The 25,758-nt window shown below is 40.5% G+C and overlaps 1 protein-coding gene, 4 non-coding genes and 1 pseudogene across 5 annotated transcripts; 1 reads left to right on the plus strand and 5 right to left on the minus strand.

The window, feature by feature from the left end:
• Window positions 1-2,790: 2,790 nt before the first annotated feature.
• Window positions 2,791-2,864, minus strand: trnai-aau. Its single transcript has one exon. It is a non-coding gene; the product is annotated as a tRNA-Ile (tRNA).
• A 5,550-nt stretch (window positions 2,865-8,414) lies between these two features.
• On the minus strand, window positions 8,415-8,488 carry trnai-aau. Its single transcript has one exon. It is a non-coding gene; the product is annotated as a tRNA-Ile (tRNA).
• Window positions 8,489-13,431: 4,943 nt separating this feature from the next.
• trnai-aau lies at window positions 13,432-13,505 on the minus strand. The gene has a single exon. It is a non-coding gene; the product is annotated as a tRNA-Ile (tRNA).
• Window positions 13,506-16,885: 3,380 nt separating this feature from the next.
• Window positions 16,886-16,959, minus strand: trnai-aau. The gene has a single exon. It is a non-coding gene; the product is annotated as a tRNA-Ile (tRNA).
• Window positions 16,960-17,606: 647 nt separating this feature from the next.
• Window positions 17,607-18,153, minus strand: LOC117559599 (annotated as a pseudogene).
• Window positions 18,154-18,357: 204 nt separating this feature from the next.
• LOC117559583 (tau-tubulin kinase 1-like) lies at window positions 18,358-25,219 on the plus strand. The gene is made up of 2 exons (XM_034236348.1): window positions 18,358-19,837; window positions 24,000-25,219. Exon 1 carries the CDS (start codon window positions 19,245-19,247, stop codon window positions 19,824-19,826), a length of 582 nt encoding a protein of 193 aa, XP_034092239.1. The 5' UTR covers window positions 18,358-19,244; the 3' UTR covers window positions 19,827-19,837; window positions 24,000-25,219.
• Window positions 25,220-25,758: the final 539 nt, after the last annotated feature.

Genomic DNA, 25,758 nt, shown 5'->3' on the forward strand with positions numbered 1-25,758 from the left:
TAAGCGCTTTGAGCACCAGGAAAAGCGCTTTATAAATGTAATGTATTATTATTATTTTGAGTACAAAGGTTCATAATGACAAGCCTAACTTCATATCAATAGGGAAGATCATTTGTAAATCCATCTACATTGTTCCCGTCTTTTAATGGAAATAAATGATCTGAATCACTGGGCTAAAGCTGCTGCACATTGTCAACTGTTATTGAGCAGTGACCCCTACTGGAGATTTATGATATTGCACTTTAAAATTATTCTCATGTAATCATCCCATAAGGACTGTTGTAGGTCAAAGACGTTTAAACAAGTAGCTCTCACATAAAAAGGTTATTTTTAAACATTGGCTAAATCATCCTTATTTTGGTATGGAGTCAATAGAGGGTCAAATGTCTTGGAGCTATGTATCACCATTTCTGTGTGTGAAAACGTTATGAATAATACATTCTATTCATGATATCTATGAATGTGTGAACATTATTTAAACAAATGGGTTTTCCTTTTTGAATCCTTCGGAAGATCTGTAGCTCCGCATCACATTTTGTGAACAAATAAAAACATGTTTGCATAAATCATTTTGATACGTGTGAGTGCATAAAGAACATGTTCTCAAGGGTTTTCATTTACATATATGGTTTTAATTATGAAGGACCGAACATGACATAAGTATAAATAAATACAGGAATAATGAATTTCAGTTTCTTAAATCACTTAATCACTGATTATAATGTTCTTCTTACAATTCTCTAGCTCATGAATGCCCCTGTGTTTACAGTTCCCCTCCAGAAATATAATCAACATGGCATTCTTTTCAGTTCATCTTACTCTGATGGCTTACTTGATGATTTAACCCTTCTCTTGCGTTAGGTCCCCCTTCCCATGGTATTTTCAGTCAAAATTGACCGGTGTGTTTTGCACAGTGATATCTCTGGAACCCCTTATCCAATTTTGATGGTTGACATCTCATTTGAACAGTCAAAGCAAGTAGAATCAAGGTAGGACAGACAGAATGACACCAGGATTGAATGTCATATTATGTTTGGCAGTAAGTTCAAAGATAGTGCGTATTTTACATTACTGTATATTATGAAAATGCTTGCCATGTAGGCTGTGTTTACTGGAGATGGACATGCTTTGGTTAGTGTTGTAGCTTAGATTCTTCCTGTTCCAATGATGTATGGGATGTATTGATTTGATACAAGCAAGCCAGTATTTCATGTCATGGTCCGGACCCACCGGTGGGCCCATCAAGTTCAGCATTCACTGTGATGAATATAAAATAAGGCACTGATAATATTTTCCTCAATGAACATTTATTGAAAGAGAAATATACCATAACAGAATGTGTGTGTGCTCACGTGTGTTCACGTGTCTTCACGCACATGATTGGCAATGCAAAATTGTGGAATGTCACCTCAGGCTCCTCTCCCTCAGGGGCTTCTATTTCAGGGGCCTCTTCCTGGTCTGTTGTAGGCTCATAATCTGGATCACTGTTGTCTTCCATTTCTGAGACATCTTCCTCTATCTCCTCTTCATCTGGTTCAATCTCCTCTTCATCTGGTTCAAAAATGTGTCCAGAGCCCCTCGCGTAGAAAATAGCCTAATCGTTCGCCTGCTCATTGTCAATGAGTCAAATGTGAGCAAGGCACAAATATAACTGCTTGAGAGCCAGTAATGGAGGCGCATTTAGCGCGAGAAAGTGAGAGGTTTGTGTTTCTCGAGGGGCACAGAGCTCGCACCTGTGAGAAGGTATGATACATTGTATCATACAGCGCGAGAAAGGGAGAAGTTCCTATAACGTGTGTGTGTATATAGATGTTTTCCATCTGCAGGATGAACATAATACACTCATTAATTTCTATGGCGGTCAAATCTGACCGAAAACGTCAAGGGTGTTTCACTGTTGAATAAATCACTCAAAATGCAATGCAAGTGGTGATCATCAAGTGTATATGTTCAGAGGCCAGTGTGGAGGATAACATAAGGTATTGAGGCAATCGGATGAAAAACACAATATTTATGATTAAAATAAAAGTCATTCGGTCACTTTTGACCCGAAACGCAAGAGAAGGGTTAACAGATATAATAAAAAATAAAAACGGGTGTTTCGAACCTGTCATTGTTGTTAAATCCATCTCCAGTCTTTCTCCATCTTTAGTTGGAGGAGAACTAAACTATATCTGAGTGGATTCCAAGTTGTGATATTTTTACACTGTATTCCCACTTCTTCTATATTCAACACATTATGTTCTTTGACTGTAGAAGCCCAATTGTAAAGATGATATTGAATTCTCTCGGTGGCTTTAGCTCAAGTGGTAAATGGATGTCTATCATCCTGAAGGTCACTGGTTCACTTCCATCTCAGATCACATGCAACCAACAAGCCTATGGCGACTGTGATTTAACATAGCTATAATGTAAAATGAATGACGAAACAAATGACTGAGCACAGCCAAAGAAAAAACATGTTACCCTTGACTTACTAAACATCTGTTTATTTCAATATTTATTTATTTCATTTTTTATATCAACATTCTTACATTTCTGAAATACATGTAGTTATTATTGTATTTAGTTTAGTGTTTTTATTTATTTTTATTCTTTCTTTATTATGCATTTATTTCTATTGTAAATGTCATTTTCCATTTGTAGAAATACTTTTAACCCGTTAAATAACTCAGTGTTTAGATAGACACTTATTAGCAGTTACTTACTCATTTAATTCGCTTTTTTTCCCTCCCCGTTTGAAACTCTGGTCAAATCTTACTAACTTAACGTGTGAGAGAAAACATACAGTGGCCAGTACGGGTATCGAACCCGCGACCTTCGCGTTATTAGCACGACGCTCTAACCAACTGAGCTAACCGGCCAGGTATACTCCAAAAAGTGACGTAATGAACGAATCAACTAATAAACGAAACCTACAGAACCGAAAGGTAAATATCCCTGGCTGGTATCTCCGCACGGACGGTAAGATGTCATAGTTTCAACATGTTAATGTGTTTTACTCAGTCATGCAACAGTTTATGGCTATCAGAGTGATAATGTTCAGGTTGACAAAAGCTATAATGTTTACTCATACCATGTTCATAAATGTCTAAAGTTTAAGACCTATAACCTTCTTTTCTTTTAAACACGGACTCCAGCTATAGTTGAATACACTATCAAGTAATGTTTCATAGAGTTGGAGGGAATAGATACCTCCAATTTGACTTTTAAATGATCCCAGTTGTCCTCAGTGTTCTCCTGCCACCTGCCTGTGCTCTTTAATGTGTCTTCTAGCATGTTCTGTTAGTTATGCCTTGTGTTTGTTTGCTTGTTTCCTGTTTCCTTGCCCCCTTAAGGACCAACACAATTATCCTGATAGACGCAGCGGGTAACGTGACCTTCACAGAGCGCACCATGCCCACCTGTGACACGAACAAATGGAGCACCAATTCTTTCCAGTTCAAACTGGAGGTGTGAAGACGTGATGGAGGAAACCCACTCTGTGCCTTTCGGCACCCCCCCCCCACTTCATTACAGCAGCTGTGTGAACATGAAGTCCCTTCAGCACTTTTTCTTCAGCTAGTCGACACTAGCTTCCTCATTCAAATCTGTGATATGTATTTCTTATTCTAGATTTAAGTTAAGATGCATCTTTTGAAAATGTGTGCTAATTGAAAAGTTTGCCAAAGAACATTTTGTGGAGAAAAATGTATTTAACGTGCATTTTACAAAACAACAGGGTTGGGTTGCTAATTCGTTACAGATCGCTGGTGATCTGCTTTCAAATGCAATCAATACCGATCATTGCAATATAATTTAATCTTGTTGGTTTCTTATTTTCACTTCTTTTAAATGTGTGATAGTGAATATACACTTTGCACAATTTGCAGACTGTCTTACACATCGGGAAATCATTGGATCTCCAGTATGTTTCTACAGAATGTGTGATTCTGATTTAAATGCACGGTAACTATCACAAATTAAAACTACTTTTACAAATGAGCTATGCCCAAACCCTGCACAACAGTAGCCTCAGCGTTGGTTCAAACAATGGATTTTGTTCCGACTCTGACCATGGTAGAATAATGCATTTTACAACTGTTTGTCAATAAAATCATTGTATTCAAACACTCACGTGTGGCTCATTAAGTAATGATTGTTAGCACAAAGACACTGTGGGGAACCCAATTCTCTTTTTTTAAGTTACACAGCTTATGTCTGCCTTTTAAATTTTTCTAAACAGCTGGTTCTAGCTTTAACCTTATGTATATTACCTTTTGTGTTTCTTTGCAGTTTACCCACACACAGGTGTTTGGACACTCGTGGATATTATCTCCAACTCCTTCACCACCTCATAGTGTGAATCCTTCCTCTCATTCCTCCAAAGCAACATTTAAATAATACGCAGCAACATAGCCAACTTCTCCATCTCGTCCACCACCCATCCTTTTCCGGAACCTGCCTACCCTCCTCCTTCCAGGCACTCTTTTACAGCCTTCAGACAAAATTACCTCACTGGACATAGTTGCCCAAGTCAGTAGTGCCCTCTCCTGGTTTAAATCATATCTCTCTGACAGACATCAATTCATCTCCACTAACAACTCCAAATCCCCCACAGTCCCCGTCAATCATGGCGTCCCTCAGGGTTCTGTACTTGGTCCCCTTCTGTTCATCATCTACATCCTCCCAATTGGACAAATTCTCCGTCCACACCAACTCCAGTTCCACTGTCATGCTGATGAGCTCTACCTCTCAACAAAATCAATTTCTCCAACCACACACTCCCAGCTCAGCACCTGCCTCACTGACATTAAAATGTGGATGCAAAACAAATTTCTAAAACTTAACTGTGACAAATCGGAATTTATAATCATTGGCCCAAACTCACTTACCCGCTCAACCCAAGATTTTTCTCTTACCATCGATGGCTCCATTGTCAACCCCTCCACTCACATTCGTAACCTTGGCATCATCCTCGACCCCACCCTCACTTTCCTCCCTCACGTCAACCAGGTCACAAAAAATGCTTTCTTCCGTTTAAAGAACATCGCCCGCATCAGACCCTCCCTCTCATCGACCGCTGCTGAAACTCTGATCCATGCCTTTATAACATCCTGACTGGATTACTGCAGCATCATACTTTTTGGATCACCTGCTGCATTCATGTTAAAACAACGTCAATATGTCCAAAACTCAGCTGTCTGTTGCTCACCTCCACCTGACGCTCCAACCACATCACCCCTATCCTCCATGACCTCCACTGGCTCCTCATCAAACACTGCATTGACTTTAAAATATTACTTTTCACTTTCAAAGCCCTCAACAACCTTGCCCCCCCCTACCTATGTGACCTCATCCAATGACACAACCCCACCCACCGCCTCAGGTCTGCTGACGCTAACCTACTGCAGCCCATCAGGACAAAGCTCCGGACCTGGGGTGACAGGGCCTTCGCTGCAGCCCCCCCCCCTCACTCTGGAACTCCCTCCCCAGCCACGTCAGATCTGCCAACACTCTCACATCATTCAAACAATCCCTCAAAACTCACCTTTTCACTCTTGCCTTCAACTCCTAATCAACTAACCCCTTGCCCTTATTCAACCTAGATTAGCACTTTCTACTTTTTGTTTTACTTGCTTGTAAGCGCTTTGAGCACCAGGAAAAGCGCTTTATAAATGTAATGTATTATTATTATTTTGAGTACAAAGGTTCATAATGACAAGCCTAACTTCATATCAATAGGGAAGATCATTTGTAAATCCATCTACATTGTTCCCGTCTTTTAATGGAAATAAATGATCTGAATCACTGGACTAAAGCTGCTGCACATTGTCAACTGTTATTGAGCAGTGACCCCTACTGGAGATTTATGATATTGCACTTTAAAATTATTCTCATGTAATCATCCCATAAGGACTGTTGTAGGTCAAAGACGTTTAAACAAGTAGCTCTCACATAAAAAGGTTATTTTTAAACATTGGCTAAATCATTCTTATTTTGGTATGGAGTCAATAGAGGGTCAAATGTCTTGGAGCTATGTATCACCATTTCTGTGTGTGAAAACGTTATGAATAATACATTCTATTCATGATATCTATAAATGTGTGAACATTATTTAAACAAATGGGTTTTCCTTTTTGAATCCTTCGGAAGATCTGTAGCTCCGCATCACATTTTGTGAACAAATAAAAACATGTTTGCATAAATCATTTTGATACGTGTGAGTGCATAAAGAACATGTTCTCAAGGGTTTTCATTTACACATATGGTTTTAATTATGAAGGACCGAACATGACATAAGTATAAATAAATACAGGAATAATGAATTTCAGTTTCTTAAATCACTTAATCACTGATTATAATGTTCTTCTTACAATTCTCTAGCTCATGAATGCCCCTGTGTTTACAGTTCCCCACCAGAAATATAATCAACATGGCATTCTTTTCAGTTCATCTTACTCTGATGGCTTACTTGATGATTTAACCCTTCTCTTGCGTTAGGTCCCCCTTCCCATGGTATTTTCAGTCAAAATTGACCGGTGTGTTTTGCACAGTGATATCTCTGGAACCCCTTATCCAATTTTGATGGTTGACATCTCATTTGAACAGTCAAAGCAAGTAGAATCAAGGTAGGACAGACAGAATGACACCAGGATTGAATTTCATATTATGTTTGGCAGTAAGTTCAAAGATAGTGCGTATTTTACATTACTGTATATTATGAAAATGCTTGCCATGTAGGCTGTGTTTACTGGAGATGGAAATGCTTTAGTTAGTGTTGTAGCTGAGATTCTTCCCGTTCCAATGATGTATGGGATGTATTGATTTGATACAAGCAAGCCAGTGTTTCATGTCATGGTCCGGACCCACCGGTGGGCCCATCAAGTTCAGCATTCACTGTGATGAATATAAAATAAGGCACTGATAATATTTTCCTCAATGAACATTTATTGAAAGAGAAATATACCATAACAGAATGTGTGTGTGCTCACGTGTGTTCACGCACATGATTGGCAATGCAAAATTGTGGAATGTCACCTCAGGCTCCTCTATCTCAGGGGCCTCTCCCTCAGGGGACTCTTCCTGGTCTGTTGTAGGCTCATAGTCTGGATCACTGTTGTCTTCCATTTCTGAGACATCTTCCTCTATCTCCTCTTCATCTGGTTCAATCTCCTCTTCATCTGGTTCAATCTCCTCTTCATCTGGTTCAAAAATGTGTCCAGAGCCCCTCGCGCAGAAAATAGCCTAATCTTTCGCCTGCTCATTGTCAATGAGTCAAATGTGAGCAAGGCACAAATATAACTGCTTGAGAGCCAGTAATGGAGGCGCATTTAGCGCGAGAAAGTGAGAGGTTTGTGTTTCTCGAGGGGCACAGAGCTCGCACCTGTGAGAAGGTATGATACATTGTATCATACAGCGTGAGAAAGGGAGAAGTTCCTATAACGTGTGTATGTATATAGATGTTTTCCATCTGCAGGATGAACATAATACACCCATTCATTTTCTATGGCGGTCAAATCTGACCGAAAACGTCAAGGGTGTTTCACTGTTGAATAAATCACTCAAAATGCAATGCAAGTGGTGATCATCAAGTGTATATGTTCAGAGGCCAGTGTGGAGGATAACATAAGGTATTGAGGCAATCGGATGAAAAACACAATATTTATGATTAAAATAAAAGTCATTCGGTCACTTTTGACCCGAAACGCAAGAGAAGGGTTAACAGATATAATGTCAAATAAAAAATAAAAACGGGTGTTTCGAACCTGTCATTGTTGTTAAATCCATCTCCAGTCTTTCTCCATCTTTAGTTGGAGGAGAACTAAACTATATCTGAGTGGATTCCAAGTTGTGATATTTTTACACTGTATTCCCACTTCTTCTATATTCAACACATTATGTTCTTTGACTGTAGAAGCCCAATTGTAAAGATGATATTGAATTCTCTCGGTGGCTTTAGCTCAAGTGGTAAATGGATGTCTATCATCCTGAAGGTCACTGGTTCACTTGCATCTCAGATCACATGCAACCAACAAGCCTATGGTGACTGTGATTTAACATAGCTATAATGTAAAATGAATGACGAAGCAAATGACTGAGCACAGCCAAAGAAAAAACATGTTACCCTTGACTTACTAAACATCTGTTTATTTCATTTTTTATATCAACATTCATACATTTCTGCAATACATGTAATTATTATTGTATTTAGTTTAGTGTTTTTATATATTTTATTCTTTCTTTATTATGCATTTATTTCTATTGTAAATGTCATTTTTCATTTGTAGAAATACTTTTAACCCGTTGAATAACTCCGTGTTTAGATAGACACTTATTTGCAGTTACTTACTCATTTAATTCGCTTTTTTTTCCTCCCCGTTTGAAACTCTGGTCAAATCTTACTAACTTAACGTGTGAGAGAAAACATACAGTGGCCAGTACGGGTATCGAACCCGCGACCTTCGCGTTATTAGCACGACGCTCTAACCAACTGAGCTAACCGGCTAGGTATACTCCAAAAAGTGACGTAATGGACGAATCAACTAATAAACGAAACCTACAGAACCGAAAGGTAAATATCTCTGGCTGGTATCTCCGCACGGACGGTAAGATGTCATAGTTTAAACATGTTAATGTGTTTTACTTTGCTAGATTTACGGAGAAAGTCAATAAAATAACATCAGTCATGCAACAGTTTATGGCTATCAGAGTGATAATGTTCAGGCTGACAAAAGCTACAATGTTTACTCGTACTATGTTCATAAATGTCTAAAGTTTAAGACCTATAACCTTCTTTTCTTTTAAACACGGACTCCAGCTATAGTTGAATACACTATCAAGTAATGTTTCATAGAGTTGGAGGGAATAGATACCTCCAATTTGACTTTTAAATGATCCCAGTTGTCCTCAGTGTTCTCCTGCCACCTGCCTGTGCTCTTTAATGTGTCTTCTAGCATGTTCTGTTAGTTATGCCTTGTGTTTGTTTGCTTGTTTCCTGTTTCCTTGCCCCCTTAAGGACCAACACAATTATCCTGATAGACGCAGCGGGTAACGTGACCTTCACAGAGCGCACCATGCCCACCTGTGACACGAACAAATGGAGCACCAATTCTTTCCAGTTCAAACTGGAGGTGTGAAGACGTGATGGAGGAAACCCACTCTGTGCCTTTCTGCACCCCCCCCCCCCCCCCACTTCATTACAGCAGCTGTGTGAACATGAAGTCCCTTCAGCACTTTTTCTTCAGCTAGTCGACACTAGCTTCCTCATTCAAATCTGTGATATGTATTTCTTATTCTAGATTTAAGTTAAGATGCATCTTTTGAAAATGTGTGCTAATTTAAAAGTTTGCCAAATAACATTTTGTGGAGAAAAATGTATTTAACGTGCATTTTACAAAACAACAGGGTTAGGTTGCTAATTCGTTACAGATCGCTGGTGATCTGCTTTCAAATGCAATCAATACCGATCCTTGTAATATAATTTAATCTTGTTGGTTTCTTATTTTCACTTCTTTTAAATGTGTGATAGTGAATATACACTTTGCACAATTTGCAGACTGTCTCACACATCGGGAAATCATTGGATCTCCAGTATGTTTCTACAGAATGTGTGATTCTGATTTAAATGCACAGTAACTATCACAAATTAAAACTACTTTTACAAATGAGCTATGCCCAAACCCTGCACAACAGCGTTGGTTCAAACAATGGATTTTTGTCCGACTCTGACCATGGTAGAATAATGCATTTTACAACTGTTTGTCAATAAAATCATTGTATTCAAACACTCACGTGTGGCTCATTAAGTAATGATTGTTAGCACAAAGACACTGTGGGGAACCCAATTCTCTTTTTTTAAGTTGTCAAATTATGACTGCCTTTTCATCTTTATCAAAACAGCTGGTTCTAGCTTTAACCTTATGTATATTACCCAGGGTCGGCGTCATGGGGGGTCATTCGCGGGCCATGCCCCCCCAAATGAGTCACTGTGCCCCCCCAACGCAGGGTGGGCAAGCCTTGTCACTTTGCCGATTTTTTCTTTTTTTTATCATATAGGCTAAGTGAAAACGTTTCCACTAAAGGTTTTTTGTGTGAAATACATCAGAAATAAATAATACAAATATAAAACACAGCCTGAGGTGTGCTCACTGCTGCTCTCTGATTGGTGTGTTGCTTGACCAATGACCCCCGACCTTTGTTTTGTTATCATTACGTGGCTGTGTGTTTAGATGAAAGCCCAGTGGCGATCTGTTCATCTGTTACACTGATTATACAGTAAAGCCATCAAAAATAATATGATATACAGTACAGTACAAGTACATGGGTCTCTGTGTTTCATTCAAGCTCTGTGTGTGTGTGGCACGAGCGTATTTTGTGAGTGCGCGAGCGGTAACGTGGAATATTGTTGTTAGCATCTGGTTAGCTAGCTATGCTAACGGATATAAAGGGCTGTTTCTACACCAAGGTGGAGGACAGTCCTCTCCTGTCAGACTGTGAGGATCTTATAACGTCAGCTCAGTGAGGTAAGGACTCTCTCAGTGTTTAGATAGTTCACTTTAGTGTAAGTTATCTCAGTGGGTCTCAAACGGTTTGGTCACCATTTATGTAAGTATTTTCGAGGAATACCTTTATATGATCATTATAGTTATTAAAGAGAGAATAAATGAAAAACGGGTATGAAATACTATTGGACAGTAACACAAGAATACAGTTTAAAAGGGGAGTGATTAGTGAAATATCCATAAAGAAAAAGTAAATCTGTGTACAGTTCTGTTTCATATGGATGCTGAGAGATGTAGGCTATCCATAGATCTCTTCACTTTGCTCTCAAAGTGCACCAGATTGATGCATTTAACTTCAATATTTTAAAAATAATCTTCCCGGGGGAGCTTGCCCCCAGACCCTCCTAGAGGAGGTTAGGTCCACCCCCACCTAAAACATGTTCACATGGATAGGATACTAAATACATTTGCACACTTTTTATATGATGGCCTATATCCAAATCAAATCAAGTTTTATTTATATAGCACATTTTTCAACGATTTTTGGTCGAGCCAAAGTGCTGTATATACAGTATAATACAAAAATAACCTACAGTAAAGACACTTTACAGCAAATACAACAGCACAGTTTGTGCAGAATATCAGTATGAGAAAACGACACCCTCTGGTGGTCGTGCCACAACCGTGCATGTATGCACAGGTCATAGGTGCGCTATACAATAGCACTACACCCTGCATGTGTGTGAAAGACAATAGACTTTACAGCATGTTTTTTTAAATTGAAGTTGCGTTGGTGTTTGTGTGTTGGTTGTTGACGGCATTGTGTGCCCCCCCTTGGTAAATGATTGCCCCCCCATTCAAGTTGTTCTAGAGCCGACCCTGATATTACCTTTTGTGTTTCTTTGCAGTTTACCCACACACAGGTGTTTGGACACTCATGAGTACAAATGTTCATAATGACAAGCCTGACTTCATATCAATAGGGAAGATCATTTGTAAATCCATCTACATTGTTCCCGTCTTTTAATGGAAAGAAATGATCTGTATCACTGGGCTAAAGCTGCTGCACATTGTCAACTGTTATTGAGCAGTGACCCCTACTGGAGGTGTAAGATATTGCACTTTACAATTCTTCTCATGTAATCATCCCATAAGGACTGATGTAGGTAAAAGACGTTTAAACAAGTAGCTCTCACATAAAAAGGTTATTTTTAAACATTGGCTAAATCATTCTTATTTTGGTATGGAGTCAATAGAGGGTCAAATGTCTTGGAGCTATGTATCACCATTTCTGTGTGCGAAAACGTTATGAATAATACATTCTGATATCTATGTGTGAACATTATTTAAACAAATAGGTTTTCCTTTTTGAATCTTTAGGAAGATCTGTAGCTCCGCATCACATTTTGTGAACAAATAAAAACATGTTTGCATAAATCATTTTGATACGTGTGAGTGCATAAAGAAAATGTCCTCAAGGGTTTTCATTTACACATATGGTTTTAATTATGGAGGACCGAACATGACATAAGTATAAATAAATAAATGTGTCAAAAACATAAATAAATACAGGAATAATGAATTTCAGTTTCTTAAATCACTTAATCACTGATTATAATGTTCTTCTTATTGCAATTCTCGAGCTTTATTGCTCCTGTGCTTACAGTTCCCCTCCAGAAATATAATCAACATTCGTAGTTCATCTTACTCTGATGGCTTACTTGATGATTTAACAGATATAATGTCAAATTAAAAATAAATTGAGAAGTTGAAGACCAAACTTGTCGTTACTACTGGGTGTTGAACGTTAGGTTGCTGCATGTTAAAGTAATGCTTAGACCTCTAGGCCACTAATATAGTTTTCAAGCATGATCGCCCATCTGTTGCCGTGACGTTTTCTCACGTGTATTTGTACCTTTACGCACACAATGCACATTAAAGCGGCATGCAGCTTTTACGCAATGTTGTTTGGTGGGTCGCCTTGTATTCTGTGGATACAACAATATTAATAACTATTGTACTTTAAATTCCTCTGACAAGTTTTAACACGTGTACGTAGTGAGGTGTCTTTAACAATATCTTTGAATTGCTATAATACAATTCCCCCTTTAATTTAGAATCTTTGTGAACAAGGAGAAACACAGAGCACTTCTATCTTTGAGCAGATCATCACATGCTAAATACATATTCTGGAAATGGACAATAATGAGTGTTAATACAGTTGTAGCTGGCCAAAAACTAAAAACGGGTGTTTCGAACCCTGTCATTGTTGTTAAATCCATCTCCAGCCTTTCTCCATCTTTAGTTGGAGGAGAACTAAACTATATCTGAGTGAATTCCAAGTTGTGATATTTTTACACTGTATTCCCACTTCTTCTATATTCAACACATTATGTTCTTTGACTGTAGAAGCCCAATTGTAAAGATGATATTGAATTCTCTCGGTGGCTTTAGCTCAAGTGTTAAATGGATGTCTATCATCCTGAAGGTCACTGGTTCACTTCCATCTCAGATCACATGCAACCAACAAGCCTATGGTGACTGTGATTTAACATAGCTATAATGTAAAATGAATGACGAAGCAAATGACTGAGCACAGCCAAAGAAAAAACGTGTTACCCTTGACTTATAGAGACTAAACATGTTTATTTCAATATTTATTTATTTCATTTTTTATATCAACATTCTTACATTTCTGAAATACATGTAGTTATTATTGTATTTAGTTTAGTGTTTTTATTTATTTTTATTCTTTCTTTATTATGCATTTATTTCTATTGTAAATGTAAGTTTTCATTTGTAGAAATACTTTTAACCCGTTAAATAACTCAGTGTTTAGATAGAGACTTATTTGCAGTTACTTACTCATTTAATTCGCTTTTTTTCCCTCCCCGTTTGAAACTCTGGTCAAATCTTACTAACTTAACGTGTGAGAGAAAACATACAGTGGCCAGTACGGGTATCGAACCCGCGACCTTCGCGTTATTAGCACGACGCTCTAACCAACTGAGCTAACCGGCCAGGTATACTCCAAAAAGTGACGTAATGGACGAATCAACTAATAAACGAAACCTACAGAACCGAAAGGTAAATATCCCTGGCTGGTATCTCCGCACGGACGGTAAGATGTCATAGTTTCAACATGTTAATGTGTTTTACTCAGTCATGCAACAGTTTATGGCTATCAGAGTGATAATGTTCAGGTTGACAAAAGCTATAATGTTTACTCATACCATGTTCATAAATGTCTAAAGTTTAAGACCTATAACCTTCTTTTCTTTTAAACACGGACTCCAGCTATAGTTGAATACACTATCAAGTAATGTTTCATTGGAGGGAATAGATACCAATTTGACTTTTAAATGATCCCAGTTGTCCTCAGTGTTCTCCTGCCACCTGCCTGTGCTCTTTAATGTGTCTTCTAGCATGTTCTGTTAGTTATGCCTTGTGTTTGTTTGCTTGTTTCCTGTTTCCTTGCCCCCTTAAGGACCAACACAATTATCCTGATAGACGCAGCGGGTAACGTGACCTTCACAGAGCGCACCATGCCCACCTGTGACACGAACAAATGGAGCACCAATTCTTTCCAGTTCAAACTGGAGGTGTGAAGACGTGATGGAGGAAACCCACTCTGTGCCTTTCTGCATCCCCCCCCCCCCCAACTTCATTACAGCAGCTGTGTGAACATGAAGTCCCTTCAGCACTTTTTCTTCAGCTAGTCGACACTAGCTTCCTCATTCAAATCTGTGATATGTATTTCTTATTCTAGATTTAAGTTAAGATGCATCTTTTGAAAATGTGTGCTAATTTAAAAGTTTGCCAAAGAACATTTTGTGGAGAAAAATGTATTTAACGTGCATTTTACAAAACAACAGGGTTGGGTTGCTAATTCGTTACAGATCGCTGGTGATCTGCTTTCAAATGCAATCAATACCGATCCTTGTAATATAATTTAATCTTGTTGGTTTCTTATTTTCACTTCTTTTAAATGTGTGATAGTGAATATACACTTTGCACAATTTGCAGACTGTCTTACACATCGGGAAATCATTGGATCTCCAGTATTTTTCTACAGAATGTGTGATTCTGATTTAAATGCACAGTAACTATCACAAATTAAAACTACTTTTACAAATGAGCTATGCCCAAACCCTGCACAACAGTAGCCTCAGCGTTGGTTCAAACAATGGATTTTTGTCCGACTCTGACCATGGTAGAATAATGCATTTTACAACTGTTTGTCAATAAAATCATTGTATTCAAACGCTCACGTGTGGCTCATTAAGTAATGATTGTTAGCACAAAGACACTGTGGGGAACCCAATTCTCTTTTTTTAAGTTGTCAAATTATGACTGCCTTTTCATCTTTATCAAAACAGCTGGTTCTAGCTTTAACCTTATGTATATTACCTTTTGTGTTTCTTTGCAGTTTACCCACACACAGGTGTTTGGACACTCATGAGTACAAATGTTCATAATGACAAGCCTGACTTCATATCAATAGGGAAGATCATTTGTAAATCCATCTACATTGTTCCTGTCTTTTAATGGAAAGAAATGATCTGAATCACTGGGCTAAAGATGCTGCACATTGTCAACTGTTATTGAGCAGTGACCCCTACTGGAGGTGTAAGTTATTGCACTTTACAATTCTTCTCATGTAATCATCCCATAAGGACTGTTGTAGGTAAAAGACATTTAAACAAGTAGCTCTCACATAAAAAGGTTATTTTTACACATTGGCTAAATCATCCTTATTTTGGTATGGAGTCAACAGAGGGTCAAATGTCTTGGAGCTATGTATCACCATTTCTGTGTGTGAAAACGTTATGAATAATACATTCTATTCATGATATCTATAAATGTGTGAACATTATTTAAACAAATAGGTTTTCCTTTTTGAATCTTTAGGAAGATCTGTAGCTCCGCATCACATTTTGTGAACTAATAAAAACATGTTTGCATAAATCATTTTGATACGTGCGAGTGCATAAAGAACATGTCCTGAAGGGTTTTCATTTACACATATGGTTTTAATTATGAAGGACCGAACATGACATAAGTATAAATAAATAAATGCATGAATAATGAATTTCAGTTTCTTAAAGCACTTAATCTCTGATTATAATGTTCTTCTTACAATTATCTAGCTCATTATTGCTCCTGTGCTTACAGTTCCCCACCAGTAATATAATCAACATTCATAGTTCATCTTACTCTGATGGCTTACCTGATGATTTAACAGATATAATGTTAAATTATAAGTGACTTTGAGAAGCTGAAGACCAAACTTGTCGTTACTACTGGGTGTTGAACGTTAGGTTGCTGCATGTTAAAGTAATGCTTAGACTTCTAGGCCACTAATATAGTTTTCAAGCATGATCGCCCATCTGTTGCCGTGACGTTTTCTCACGTGTATTTGTACCTTTACGCACACAATGCACATTAAAGCGGCATGCAGCTTTTACGCAATGTTGTTTGGTGGGTCGCCTTGTATTCTGTGGATACGACAATATTAATAACTATTGTACTTTAAATTCCTCTGACCAGTTTTAACACGTGTACGTAGTGAGGTGTCTTTAACAATATCTTTGAATTGCTATAATACAAATCCCCCTTTAATTTGGAATCTTTGTGAACAAGGAGAAACACAGAGCACTTCTATCTTTGAGCAGATCATCACATGCTAAATACATATTCTGGAAATGGACAATAATGAGTGTTAATACAGTTGTAGCTGGCCAAAAACTGAAAACGGGTGTTTCGAACCCTGTCATTGTTGTTAAATCCATCTCCAGTCTTTCTCCATCTTTAGTTGGAGGAGAACTAAACTATATCTGAGTGGATTCCAAGTTGTGATCTTTTTACACTGTATTCCCACTTCTTCTATATTCAACACATTATGTTCTTTGACTGTAGAAGCCCAATTGTAAAGATGATATTGAATTCTCTCGGTGGCTTTAGCTCAAGTGTTAAATGGATGTCTATCATCCTGAAGGTCACTGGTTCACTTCCATCTCAGATCACATGCAACCAACAAGCCTATGGTGACTGTGATTTAACATAGCTATAATGTAAAATGAATGACGAAGCAAATGACTGAGCACAGCCAAAGAAAAAACGTGTTACCCTTGACTTATAGAGACTAAACATGTTTATTTCAATATTTATTTATTTCATTTTTTATATCAACATTCTTATATTTCTGCAATACAGTTTTTAGTTTAGTGTTTTTATTTATGTTACTCTTTCTTTATTATGCATTTATTTCTATTAAATGTCATTCTCCATTTGTAGAAATACTTTTAACCCTTTTATTCAACGGGTTAAAAGTCACTTATTACAGTTTTCCCCCGTTTGATACTCTGGTCAAATTTTACTAACTTAAAGAAAACATACAGTGGCCAGTACGGGTATCGAACCCGCGACCTTCGCGTTATTAGCACGACGCTCTAACCAACTGAGCTAACCGGCCATGGGTAGACCCAGTAGTGACGTATTCAAACACGGAATAAACGAAACGTACAGAACCAAAAGGTAAATATCCCTGGTTGGTATCTCGTTACTGACGGTAAGATTTCATAGTTTAAAGTAAATGTTAATGCGTTTTACTTTGCTAGATTTAGAGAAAGTCAATAAAACAGTTTATGGCTATCAAAGTGATCATGTTCAGGCTGACGAAAGCTACAATGTGTACTCGTCCTGGGTCCGTGTACTTTGTCGGTTTGATTTTTCGTTTAAACCAAAAGCCAAAAAACGAAAATACCAGTCTTTAATAATAACCAAAGCAGGATGTACGGTCAACAGAAAAGAGCAAGTTCAGCCCGTGTGTCATCACACCAGGCGCCGTAAATACCTGACCACATCCATGTGATCATTGAATGATATACAACTGTGTGGTTAAAACAAATAAGTATAATACCAGGAATAATAAGCAACGGCTAACATCTGTGGATCAAAATGTAATAATAATGCATCAATATTATTTACTGAATGTATTTAAAAAAAGGTGTAGAAATAATTAATTTGATTAACCCCTGGAACGACCAGTGTGAATATGTAACATTCATGAAAATAAAGGTTAGACAAAAGGACTTCTGTTCACACACATATACAAGTTAACATCCGTGTCTTTATTGTTATCATGTTAACAAAACAGGTGAACACGTAACATCTCAGCTGCTAAGGACAAGTTGTGCGAGATGCACAAACTGAGGGAAAAGTTGATGAACAAGGCCCATCATTCCACTTCCCCCACCAGTTGTTGAGTACAGTCTTCACCTCGTCCGCTGTTGTTTGGTTGTCCTCTATACCAAAATAAATACTTGGCTGCACACCCATCAGACCACATCCATCTTCCTTCTTTGGCGATGTCATGGAGTCCGATCCATGTTGGTCTCTCAGCAGGGTCAGAGCTTTTGATCAGGAATTTGACAAAATCCTCTCCCTCTGTACTGTGGATAGACACCAGGTTGCCTCCCTGGGACACACAGTAGAACTCTGCATCAGCCCAGGTCCTCTCTGTGTTGAAGTAGGCCTACTTGTAGCAGCGGCCGTTGAAGGAGAACCAGAAGGAGGGACAGGTGTCTTGCTGTAGCTCCATTTGAGGGTCATCTGAAGAAGACACATCACCCAGAGCCAGGCCCAACAGGAAGAGGAAAACCAGCATGATGATGTCTCTGTCTGTTAAAGTCGCACTGAACCGTTGGAGTGGATGGAGCTTGTGAAGCTTCAAGTGACAGGCTTCTTCTTATATATGTGTGGGAATGTGACGTCATTGTCTCGTGACGTGTCACATGACCGGTGCCCGGTCAAATGTAAGTTATAAAAGTTTTTTCGGCAGTTTCAGAAAACCTTTCTCTTGTCTGCACGTTCACAGTTATCTCCCGAGACGGTTCAGTGCAACTTTAGCAGGAAGAGTAAGTGAGTGAGTACGAGTGAAAATACGATTGGCTTCAGTCCGCGGCGGGGCTTCAACCGAAGGCATAACAACGGGGTACGGCCCGAAGCACGGCCTCCCCAAACGGCAACGTGATCTGGTGCGGCGAGTGTTCTGATGGCAACAGCGGCTGGAGTGGTCAGGACTGCTGAGGTGCCGAACATGGAAGGCGGAAGGGCAAGTGATAAGGCGGACGAAGGGAAGGACAACGACAAAGAAGAAGAACAAGGCAAGAAAGCGGGAGAGGAAGGAAAAGAGGGGCAGAGGGAGAGAACGAGGTACAGTGTGGAATTAACTGTGGAAGTAGTAGTGGAAGGTGCACTGTATGATGGACCTGCTTAAAGGGATACAGAAACAGTGTGGGACAGTGGGTGGATGTAGAGTGACGGGGGAACAGTATGAAGTGACGATGAGGACAATCCTGGGGGAAATGAAACTAATGGAGGGGCTGAGAGTGAACGGGGTCGCGGTACATGCAAAAAACATTATGAGCACTGATGTGACCGTCTCGATCCTGCATCTGCCTGTCTACTTGCTGGATAAAACGATACTAAATTGGCTTGAGGAGTGGGGAGTTAAGCCCATCTCGGACATTAAAAAAAGAGTGTGGCCAGACTCGGACATTGCAGACGGCACCAGGTTCCTGAGAGTGAGATTCAACAATAAGGTCCGCTCCCTACCGTATTCCACGAAGTTCGACACGGTGAAGGGGACGGAGTACTTCCGGGTCCTGCACAATGGCCAGGTTCCAGTGGGCAGGTTATGTATAAAGCTGGGTCACATCTTTAGAGAATGCCCAGACTTTAAGTGCCACAGGTGTTATGAGTAAGGGCATTATGCCAAGGAGTGCAGGTATGGAGCTGAGAGAGAGGAAAGAGAGAGAGGAGGAAGACGAGGAGAAAGACGACAAGGAGGAAGATGAGGAGGAAGACGACGAGGCAGAGGGGGCAAAGAAAAGACCCCATGATGAGATCAGCAGCGAAGATGAAGGTCCAGTGGTGGAGGACATCTCGGGGACTTCGGTGATGGAAGAGAAAGCACCAAAGGTGGGAAAGAGCAAAAAAAGTGCCAGGCAGGGCGGCGGAGGCGCCGGCGGAAGCAGCAGAGGCGCCGACGGAAGCAGCGGCGGGGGAAAGAAGTGTCTGGGTCCTGAAGTGGTGGAAGACATCTCGGAGGCTTCCGGAATGGAGGAGGGAGAGCTGTCGGAGGACCCTGGGGGCGTCATGGTCTTCGGGAGCCCTAACGATGAGCAGAGGGGCCGCGGCACGAGGAGAAACAGGCGCGAGGAGGAGAAGAAGACCTCAGCGGAGAACGCCGGGCTGATTGCTAGACGCAAAGCGGACAAGGAGAGGGAGGTGGAGAAAAGGAGAGCGGGTTCGACAGAGGGGGAGCTCGGGAAATAAACCAGTTTAAGGTAATGATGCAAAGGACGTATATTATAACAACATCCCTTTTGATGGCAACGATCTCATCCCTAAACGGTAATGGTCTAAAAAGTCAGCTCAGAAGAAGCCGGGTGCTAAGTCTATGAGGCATCATATGTCTGCAGGAAACACATTGGGATGGGGAGAGTGTGGATGAGGTTAAAAAGGAGTGGATGGGTGAAGTGTTTGCAAATAATGGGGGTGAGCATGCTAGAGGGGTGGCGATACTTATCAATTCGGGGGATGTGAAGAATGCAAGGAAGGTTGAGGATGATGGTGAAGGGAGGATGATTGGGGTGCAGTATGAATACATGGGGGACACGTTTAAGTTGATAAATGTGTATGCACCTAATAACAAGAGGGAGAGAAGGATTTTCTTTGAGGGGTTGGAGGGAAAATGTGGGGGGAACTGTTTGATTGTGGGAAACTTCAATGTGCGGTGTGGAAGGTTGGATGCGCCCGCGGGTGCTCGGTTTAGTAACGACTCCTCGAGGGTGGCGCTCAAAAAAATAATGAATGAGAATGGGTTGATAGATGTGTGGAGAGAAAGAAATCCGGATGTTAGAGAATCTTCCTGGAGACGAGTGGTGAAAGATAAACTCATGCAGAGCAGGATTGATTTAGCTCTGTGCTCGGAAGCTGTTAATGAAAAGATTGGAAAGATTGAATATAGGACCACAGCGTTGAGTGATCATATGGTTCTTAGTCTCAGGATGGGGCTGAAGGTGAATGGGAGGGGCGGGGGTATGTGGTGCTTGAATGCAAAACTACTGAATGATGAGGTGTATAAAAAAAGGGTGAGAGAATGTATAAGGAAGGGGGGTGATATAAGGGACAATAATATATTAGTGTGGTGGGGGGAGTTAAAAGAGGAGATCAAGAGAATAAGCATAAAACACAGTAAGGGGGAAAATGTGATTGATAGAAGAAGGGAGGAAAGGGTGAGGGGAGAGTTGGCGAAAGAGGCAGCAAAGATAGACAAAGAGACAGGGAGAGATTTAGGGAGATACACGAGGATCAAAGATGAGCTAGAGGGTATAGAGAGGGACAAATGCAGGGGGCGATTGTTAGAAGCAGGGCAAAGAATGCTATGGAGGGGGAAAGGTGTACTGGCTACTTTCTGAGTTTGGAAAACATTAAGCAGGAAAACAAATATTTAAAACAGGTTGAGGGAAAGGATGGTAGGAAGATAACAGATTTAGTAGGGATAGCAGAAAGAGTGGAGGAGTTCTACAGGGAATTATTTAAGACAGAAGAGGCAGATAGAGAGAGTGTAGAGACGGCGATAGGCAGTATGGATAAAGCTTTAGATGATAATGATAGAGAGATGTGTGAGGGAGAGATAGGTACAGGAGAAATAGATCTAGCAATCGGAGGGTTGGGTAGAAATAAGAGTCCGGGGTTAGATGGGTTAACAGCAGAATTTTACATCACGTTTAAGGAACTGTTGGTACCGGTGCTGCACAGGGTGTTCAAACACATCGAGGAGGAGGATGACCTGCCGGCCAGCATGGCAACGGGGGTTATAAGCATCATTTACAAAAAGGGTGATGGGGACAGATTAGAAAACTATAGGCCGTTAAGCATGCTAAACAATGACTACAAAATATTGGCGAGGGTGTTAGGGAATAGAATAAAGAGGGTAATTAAAACGGTGGTGGGTGGGACTCAGGCGTATAGTGTACCGGGGAGGGATATAAGTGACACGACAAGCAGTATCAGGGATACTATTAAACACATGAAGGGGAGGAAGGGTGGCATAGTAATGAGTCTTGATTTAAATAAAGCGTTTGATCGGGTCAATCATGAGTATTTATATAGAGTGTTAGGGAAAGCAGGTTTTGGGGTGAAGTTGGTGGGCTGGATCAAAAGATTATATAGTCGGGCGGTGAGTTGCGTTAAAATAAATGGGATCGTTACAAATGTGTTTAGGTTAGGGAGGTCGGTCAGGCAGGGATGTCCTCTCTCCTCCATGTTGTATGCCTTGTCAGCTGAACCTTTAGCCACAATGCTAATTCAGAACAAAAACATTAGAGGGGTGGAGATACCGGGGGGACAGACCAGTCTCCTGTACCAGTATGCAGATGATACCACGGTAACGGTCAGAGATGGCGACAGTGTGAGGGAAGTGTTAGAAGTAGTGCAGCAGTATGGCAGGGCGTCAGGGGCAAAGATAAATATAGACAAATCAGAGGTAATGTATATAGGTGATGGAGTGGATAGGACAGGAATAGGGCTCAAGGAAAGGAAAGATTATTTTAAGGTGCTGGGTGTTAATTTGGGTATAAAGGAAATGGAAGGGAGGGATGAGCAATATGAGGGAATCATCAACAGAATGAAGAAAACGATAAAGTTTTGGAAGATGAGGAATTTAAAGTTAAGAGGGAAGGTAGTGGTGATAAATGGGCTCATAGTGAGCAGATTAGTCTACATCATGACTGTCATGGAAATGCCTGCAAAGGTTCATAAAGAAATAGACATGGCAATAAATGAGTTTTTGTGGGAAGGGAAGGGCGTTAGAATTGCTAGGGAGGTAATGGAGAACGAGTACAGGGATGGAGGGATGAAGCTGATCAACGTGGAAAGGAAAAAGAAGGCGCTAAGGGTTAAAATGATGTTAAAATATGTTGGTGACAAGGAAGATAAAAAAGATCATGCGTGGAAGGTATTTTTAAAAGAAGCTATCAATAAGTGTGGAGGCTGTGGCGTTGTTCATGGCTTTTAGAAAATAAATGCTGAGCAGTGTTTCGGAGTACCACAGGGAGGCGCTATTAGCATGGGGGGAGTTTCTGAAAGGGGTAAAGCACGAGTGTGTGAATGTTGAGCAAGTGTGGAATCAGCCTATTTTTATGAACCATATGATCACGGTGCAGAAGTGTCCTGTATTTGATCTCCAACTGTGGAGGGCGGGATTTAGAAACATAAGGGATTTGGTGTATGAGTTTGTGCCGGGGTTCATGGGAGCACGGGTGATAGTGGATGAGGTGATGGGTAGGGGGGGGAGTATGCCTTTGAGAACGGCGGAAGAAATCATGGAGAGGGTGAAAAAGGGTTTGTCTGTGGGGTGGGTGAGAATGGTTGAATGTGAGGCGACAAGAAGTGGAGAGAGCGTGGCAGAATGTATGTGGGGGAGGGGGATACTCGTGTTAAAATGGAGAAAGTCAACACGAGGGTGATTTACAAAATGCTGAGGGGGGGGTCAAATAAGAAGACCTGCTTCTGAGCGTGTGTGGGGAAATGTGTGTGAAAAGTTTGATGGGCGGAAGGTATGGGGTCATTTAAGGGTGAAATGGAATAGCATTGAATGTGAGCATTTTGATTTTATTTTTCGTCACAACAGGGTGTACAACAATTTGATCATAAGCAGGTTTGATGTCACGGTGAAGAAAGAGTGTGATGTGTGTAAGGTAATGGTGGAAACGAGTATGCATGAATTTTTTGAATGTGGAGAGCTGAAGGTGTATTTTGAACGGTTGAAAGGGCTAATTGATAAGTGTTGGTGGGATAGAATATTAAAAACGCTGGTATGGAAGGAGTTGTGGCTGTTTGGGGTGAGTGGGGGAGTGAAAGGTCCCAATGTGAATCTCTGTAACTATGTGCTGAGCCATGCCCGGTATGCTGTAAAACTTAGGAGAGACTTGGCCCATTATGGGAACAGAAAGGTAGACGCATGGGACGTATTTAAGAGGATTTTAAGCAAGGACGTTCAGATGGCATATGTGTACCTAGAAAAGGACGCTTTTCTGGAGAGCTTTGTGGATGGGTGCACTCTGGTGGAGGTTGGTGACAATGACAGACTGGTGTTTAAGTATGACAGTGTTGGCTAACATGTGTAGGGTGAAACGTGAATAGCCTGAAAAGCATAAAGTATGTTTCATATAAATTATTGCCTGTTTGCTGTGTTTTGTTTCTCGTATTCTGTTTTTGTAGTATCATTTACTATGATTGGACATTCAAGTAAGATCCAATTGTTTTTTGGCAATCTTTTTTGGCTAATTGCATTCAGTTTATTTATTTTATTTTGTTATGTTATGCATGATTATTATGTTTGATTGTTTTAAATGCAGGGCCACATTGAAACCACATGTACAAATTGTAAATGTTGAATTGTGAATTTTCTAATAAAAATAAATAAAAGTGATCTCCCTCAAGGTAGGACTCGCGGGATCAGCTGTTATATAAGGAAGGAAGGGGTGGGACTGAGCCACAGGAAATTGTCTCCAGCACAGAACGGGGAATCGTTACAGTCTCTGACCTCACGCTACACTGATCATTTTTGTTTAATTTTATGGAAGAAGTCAATAAATCCGCCAGAGGAAGGCAAAGAAATCAGCGCCTACAGAGTTTTATTTGGACTGTTTTTAACGTGTGAGTCAAGAAGCTGATCCCTGTTAATGTGGCACAGTTTTAAATATCCTACAAGAATGGGCCACGACATAGTCAAAGACTCCGGACCGCTGGAATAACTGATGATAAAGACGCATCGCTGACTGGAATCCCAGATACCAGATATGTATAAATATATATATCCAGATATGGTACCGACACCGGCTTGGATATTTGTGAATGGAAGAAGGAGACTCCGCGAACAGAGCGTATGGATTGCGCAACGATCAGCTGTTTAGCCAAGCGGAGGCCCGCGAGTAAACAAAAGACAACAAGAACAGTGAGTAAATGGACTAATACAATGGATGAACTTTAAAGGTGGGGTAGGTCATTTTGGAGAATCCAGCTCGAGTGCGCTAGAATGTGAAAATACAAAACCGGAAAAAAGCTGCCACTTCCTTAGAGAGCCCCTCCTCCAACACACACGAACGTGCACATCAATGAGGGCACGAGATAAATTTGTGCACAGAAGGAAGGCTGACAGGCAGGTAGGCCATCCAGTTACTTTAGCCGGGCCGGCTCAGATGATTGGTCGTGCTTTTTACAGTAGGCTACTACGGCTTCCACAGATGACATTTTTTTTTAATGGATTTTTTGTCAAAGCACTTCAGATATTCATTGCTATCGGGATGTTAAGAGCATTCCATGGAATATAACAACAAATGTATCTCGAGCCGGTTTCTCAAACTTACCTACCCCACCTTTAAGCCGGATAGAAGATATTAAAGCTGATCGGGATATGGATATATGTTGGATGCCTGCCAAGACCAAAGAAAACGGAATGGAGCAGAGAGAAATGTTTGTTACGACGCAATGCTTGGATTAAAGTGCGGATTGAACGATCAAAAGCAGGCCCGGACTAGCCATCGGGAGGACCGGGATGTTTCCCGATGGCCTGGCCTGTTAAGTGGCCTGCTGGCCTGAAGATATTTGACTCTGCCTCACAGAGGGTGACTGGCTGTCTACATGATGTGGCCTGCCGACATGGCCACTTTCATACAGATCATACTAATACCCTCGATTGGTCTCTGTGTGTCATTCAAGCTCGGGAGGGTGTGTGTTATGTGTGGCGCGAGCGAGTGAGATAAAGCACCCGGTTACGTGTATTGTTGTTAGCATCTGGTGCTAGCTAGCTGCGCCTGCGCTAACGGATATAAGGAGCTTTTTCAACAACAAGGTGGAGGGAGAGTCCTCTGCTGTCAGACTGATAACCTCAGCTCAGGTGAGGTAAAGGACTCTGAGTGTTTAGATAGTTAACTTAGTCTAAGTTCTCTGTGGGTCTCAAACGGTTTGGTCACCATTTATGTAAACACATATTTCCATTTGAGGGGGGAGTGATTAGTAAAATATGCATGAATAATAATTTAAAAAACTAGGTGAAAAAAAGGCAAGATAAACTATTAAAACTTGTTGAGAGCTCAAACTAGTCTTTGCTGCTGCCTCAAAGAGGAGCAGGGGAGACGGGTGAGGCTGGTTCAGGAGCACAGACACGCTCACAACTATAAATGAACCAAAAACAAATAAA

Source organism: Gymnodraco acuticeps, unplaced genomic scaffold (assembly GCF_902827175.1).
Source record: "Gymnodraco acuticeps unplaced genomic scaffold, fGymAcu1.1, whole genome shotgun sequence".
NCBI lineage: Eukaryota > Metazoa > Chordata > Actinopteri > Perciformes > Bathydraconidae > Gymnodraco > Gymnodraco acuticeps.

Bases quoted from the DNA above. Each gene is read 5' to 3' on its own strand.
- LOC117559583 (XM_034236348.1), top strand. From the start codon at position 19,245: ATGAGTAAGGGCATTATGCCAAGGAGTGCAGGTATGGAGCTGAGAGAG.